Consider the following 5123-nt stretch of genomic DNA (forward strand, 5'->3'; position numbering starts at 1 on the left):
GGGCGCGGCGCGGCCAGCCCCCGGTGCAAGAGCCGCCCTGGGGCAGGGTTCTGCCTCAGGAGCGGGGCTGGGCTGGGAGCCAGGGCTGCGGGGACCGGGGCTGCCCCATATCCAGCCGTCCCCGGGGCGCAGGAACTGCTTGGTGAGGGGCACAGGCACCCACCAGCGAAGAGACCGGGGAAGCCTTTGGCTCATTCATTTTTAATCCTGGCCGAGAGCAGGAGGGGTGCCGGCATGAGGCTTGGGGACACTGCAGGACAGGAGTGGCCATGGGGCCTCGAACAGCCCCCTGGGCAGCCCAACTCATGCCGTGGGCGTCTTTGGTCATGCATGCAGGATGGAGACCCCCGGGAGACGACAGCAACTGCCGAGCATCCCTCTCCATCCTCTTCCCACACTCCACTATGGCTCAGCTCCCACTGCTGGGCGAGTCCCTCTCCCAGTGCCAGTGCCGCTCTCCCAGTGCCAATGACGCTGTCCCAGTGCCAGTGACGCCCTCCCAGTGCCTGCAATGCGGGGGGCAGGATCTGTGCTTGAGCAGGAACTGTGGGCGCGTGGGAATGCACAGAGAGCAGAGCAGGGCGGGAGGAGGGGGGTGCACGAAGCCAGAGCTCCCCCCACGCTGCTCCCGATCCCTCACCTGGCAACAGGTACCACATCCCACCGGGACTGTGGCACCGGAGCAGCCGGGGGCAGGACCCTGGTGCCCACCCTGCTACGAGGAGGTGAAGGAGGAAGCTCGGGCGCCAGGCGCTGCCCCGGGGGGGGCCGGCGGGGGCAGCGGGAAGCACCGGCCGATGTTGCGCAGGGTCCGTCCCAGGTCAGCGCGGAAGCGCCGGATGGAGAAGCAGTAGATGAGGGGGTCCAGGCAGCTGTTGAGGCTGAGCAGGGCCACACTCAGTGTGTGCAGCACATCCAGGGTGTCGGGGGGCCCGCAGAGTGGTGCGGGGGGCCGGCTGCCCACCCAGGGGGCCAGCGTCAGGTGGTAGGGGGCCACACAGACCACAAAGATCAGCAGCATCCCCAGCACCATGGCACGGGCCTGCTGCCTGTGGGAGCCTGGTGAGGCTGCGGCGGGCACCGAGAGTGCCCGGGCGATGGAGGCGTAGGTGCCCAGCACCACCAGGAAGGTGGCGGAGAAGAAGCCCACCATGGCGTAGGCATAGCCCCGCTGCCGCCCGTGCTGCTCAAAGCAGGCAGTGGTCCCAGCACGGGTGGGGAAGGTCTGGTGAGTGGCCAGGGTGGGCACAGCACAGCCCAGTCCCAGCAGCCAGGCCAGGGCACAGGCCAGCGTGGCGCCTCGGGGCCCCGTCAGCGGCAGTGCCCGCCGTGCCGCCCGCACCGCGCAGAACCGGTTTAAGCTGATGAGCGCCATGAAGGTGATGGCACTGTAGGTTGCCAGGTAGTAGGCGGCCCCGGCCAGGCGACAGGCAGCCTCCGAGAGTAGCCAGTCCCCCCCAGCCAGGTAGTAGTGGATCCAGAGGGGCAGGGTGAGGTTGAAGAGGATGTCGGCCAGCGTGAGGTTGATGAGGTAGATGCGGATGGCCTTCCTCACCTTGACACTCTGCAGGAAGACCAGCAATGCCACCAGGTTGCCTGGCAGCCCCACACACAGCACCAGGCAGTAGACAACAGGCACCAGCATGAACTGCACCGGGTTGCTGGGCACGCACTCGCCAGGGTGTTCCACCGGCAGCAGTCCCGGCACCGAGCTGTTCATCCCGGGCTCCTGCAAAGATGGGGAACACTCAGTGGCACAGCCCTCGGGGACAGAGGAAGGAGGTTCACCTGGACAGGACAACCTCTCTGGCTGGCACCTGTGGTAGCTGCTGGGCACTGGAGGTAGAGCCCCGCAGGGATGCCATCATCTGCTGGAATGGCTCAGGTTCCACAGAAGATGAGGAGACCCCAGCTATGTCCCCCCACGCCAAAAGGGAGCCCAGAGGCCACTGTCAACAGCCCAGCTAGAGTTCCCAGGGAGCAGCAGGCACAGCTGCAGCACAGCCAAGGGACAGAACTGCGGCTGGAGGCACCCGGAGGTGCCGCACTGGCTCCAGTCAGCAGCTGCGGGGCTTAACACCTCCCACGCAGCGTGTGCCTGTGGGGCCACCCACCCCAGCCCTCCCCCAGCACCCCAAACTCCCCACGGAGCCAGGCATGGGGAAGTCACCCACTGGCTCAGCGAGCTCCAGAATGGAGAGACCCAGGTATGGACAGGGGGTATAAGCACGGGGCCAGCATCCCCCCCTGCCCCCCAGTCCTGCACAGGCAGGTTTGCCTCTGGTCCTGGCCATGGAAAACCACGTTGTGCTGCAGTGGCTGTATCCAGGGCTGCAGTTATTTCACCTCCCATCACTGCCTGCCCACACCTCGCCAACGAAGGCACTGAGTCACCAGCCGGTGTTTTCCAGCATAGCAGGGCTGGATTCGGCACACACAGCAGCCAGCCCCAGGTTGAGGCAAGGAGAGCACAAGCTGCTGAGCCTGGGGAACCTCATTTGGACCCCAAAGGAGCCTCTGGATCCCTCAGTGGTCCCCTTTTCCTCCTCCTTCCCCATCGTTAGCACAGTGAATGCTCCATCTCGCCCACACCATGATTGTTACTTACCTTGCCGGGTCGGGCAGGAGCGGCTGTGTCCCCTCTGGCTGCTCCTCACTCTGATCCAGCCAGGCTGGGGATGGTTTTAAGTGCTGGGGGAGGCAGGGGCTGCCTGACGCCCACCCACCATCCCAAGCCCCCCTGTGTCTTAGTGCCTGTGGGACAGCAGCTGGAGTGGGGAGAGCACCTGTGTGTGTATGTAATGGGGGATTCCCTGCTGGAGCCACCCTAAGATCCCCTGCGCCGGCTGACGGGGCTGGGCACATGTAGGGGTGGCTGGTACTGGCCTGGCTGACCCCCCCGCGTGCCCCCAGCCACATCTAATACCGTTTCCCAGGCCCCTTTTCCCACCCACGCCTGGATGAAAGCAGCAGAGGGTCAAGTTTCTGCACCCGGCAGCTGGGGAGAAGAGGGATGCCCCAAAGGCATCAAAGCAGGAATCTGCCTCCTTCTGGCTATTTGTGCTTTTGTTGGCTTCAAAGCTGGTTTTAGGGGAAGCAGCCCTACAGGCCCAAACTCTGTGAGCATCTGACTTGCTGCTTTGTGTGGCCCTGCAATTTGTGTGTTCCTTTAGGACACTAAAGACGTCACCCCAAGGTAATTCAGGTCCCACCGGGGGTACAGGGGTGTCTTACACCCCTTGCTCATCCCAACAGCCAGACTCCCCACACAGCTATCCCAGCCCCCTTGCCAGGAGATGCACCGGGTTCAGATGAACTGTGGTTCATCCTGTGTGTGCTGTGCCCATCTGGGGTGGCAGAGGGTGGCTCCCTGTGGGAGCAAGATCCACAAAAAGCACATGCCTGCCTGGGCACTCACTCCTGTCACTCCCTGGATGTGCAGCAAGGCGCTGGCACATCGCTGGGCGGCTGTGGGTGCCCGAGGGATCCCACCCCAGATGGCCTCTCCCCGCTGTCCATCTGCCTCTGTGCCAGCTCCCGTGCCAGCTCCCACAGGTCCCCAGGCCTTGTCTCCAGGCACTGTCCCCAGGGACCGGCTCCTCCAGCCCCAGGACATCCCCTTAGCCCCTGAGCCTTAGTGTGGGGGGGAGGCAGACATAAACAGGGAGGCAAAACGTGAAAAACAAGAGGTTTTATTCCAAAATTTGAAAGCCCCCGAGAGAGCAGAGCCAGTCCCTGCTCAGGGTGGCCAAACACTGGGAAGAGCTGGACAACTTCTGCGCGTTTAGCAACAGAGCTGCCGGAGCAGCGCCACAGCAGTGCCACAGTGGTGCCATGGCCACCATCCCACAGCACTGGCCCAGGTCCCGCAGTGTGGGGAGAACCAGCACCAGACTCACTGGCAGAGGCAGTAGAGGACACACTGTGTCTCAGCAGCAAGTTACCCTGTAGGATGCAATGCCGTCCCTGAAAATACCATAAAGGCATTGCTTCTCACCGGCCGAGCCGTCTGTCCTTCCCACCTCTGGTCACTCGAACTTGGGCCGAGGGGTGGCCGGGTACCCACGGATGTTGAGCAGCAGGAGGAGGCCGAGGCAGAGGGTGGCTGGGGCACACATGGCCAGTGGCTCCCGCAGTGCCAGCAGCGTGTAGATGGCACCTGGGCAGGGAGCAGAGAGTGGGAATGGGGGTCCCTGGCTGAGGGTGTCCCAAGACACCACAAAGGGCAGTGGGCGCTGCCGGCTCTCACCAATCATGACGACGCTGAGGATGAAGTTGCTGATCTCCTGCAGCAGCTGGGGCCCAAATGCCAGTAGCAGCCCGGCCGTCACCTCCACCCAGCCCACGGCTGCCAGGTACCCGCCTGGCTCTGGCACAAACCCCAACTCCTTCAGGGGAAACACTTTGGCGAAGCGCACAAACTCCGACGCCTGAGAAGGGTGGGATGGGAGCAAGGCAGCCTTGAGCCTGGGGCTGGGGGAATACAGCCCCTCCAGTGGGTCTGCTCTGCCCTGCCCTGTCAGGGGGATCAGCTCTGCACCCTAAATAACTCAACCCCACACCCCAAGAAGATCAGCCCTGCACCCTAAAGTGCTTGGCCCTGCAGCCCAACATCCCAACCTGCCCATTCCCCCTCAGGGGGATCAGCCCTGCGTTCCAAGGGACTCTGGCTGAGTTACAAGTAAGGGCTCAGCCCCCTACCCCAAAGTGCTCTACCCTGAACTCCTGTACCCTCAACCTGCTCATTCTCACTCAAGGCTCAGCCCCGCACCACATCAGGGTCAGCCCTGCACGTTTCCCCCGGAGCTCAACCCTGCACCCCGAGGGCCTCAACCCTGCACCCCAACCTGTTCCTTTCCCCCGGAGCTCAACTCTGCACCCCGAGGGCCTCAACCCTGCACCCCCAACCTGTTCCTTTCCCCCGGAGCTCAACCCTGCACGCCAAAGTGCCCTTTGCACCGCTGCCCCCAACCTGCTCATTCCCCCCGGCTCGGCCCTGCGGCCCCCGAGCCCACCCAGCCCGCGGCCTCGCTCACCATGTGCCGGTGCAGGTCGGCCGAGAGCCAGTCCGACACCTTCAGCGCGCCCGTGAGGAAGAAGAAGAGCCCAAGCAGGACACGGAG

The 5123-nt window shown here is 64.0% G+C and overlaps 1 protein-coding gene across 1 annotated transcript in view; it reads right to left on the reverse strand.

Moving 5' to 3' along the window:
- Positions 1 to 20: 20 nt before the first annotated feature.
- Positions 21 to 5123, reverse strand: part of LOC103616960 (platelet-activating factor receptor) — a 32214-nt gene continuing 27111 nt past the window's right edge. The window contains exons 3-4 of the mRNA XM_017736146.1: positions 5037 to 5123; positions 21 to 1729 (exon numbers count right to left, since the gene is read on the reverse strand). Of these exons, the coding sequence (XP_017591635.1) occupies positions 716 to 1729; positions 5037 to 5039 (1017 nt within the window). The 5' untranslated portion in view covers positions 5040 to 5123 and the 3' untranslated portion in view covers positions 21 to 715. The remainder of the gene's footprint in view (positions 1730 to 5036) is intronic.

This window comes from Corvus brachyrhynchos, unplaced genomic scaffold (assembly GCF_000691975.1).
Source record: "Corvus brachyrhynchos isolate BGI_N302 unplaced genomic scaffold, ASM69197v1 scaffold65, whole genome shotgun sequence".
In the NCBI taxonomy this organism is placed as follows: domain Eukaryota; kingdom Metazoa; phylum Chordata; class Aves; order Passeriformes; family Corvidae; genus Corvus; species Corvus brachyrhynchos.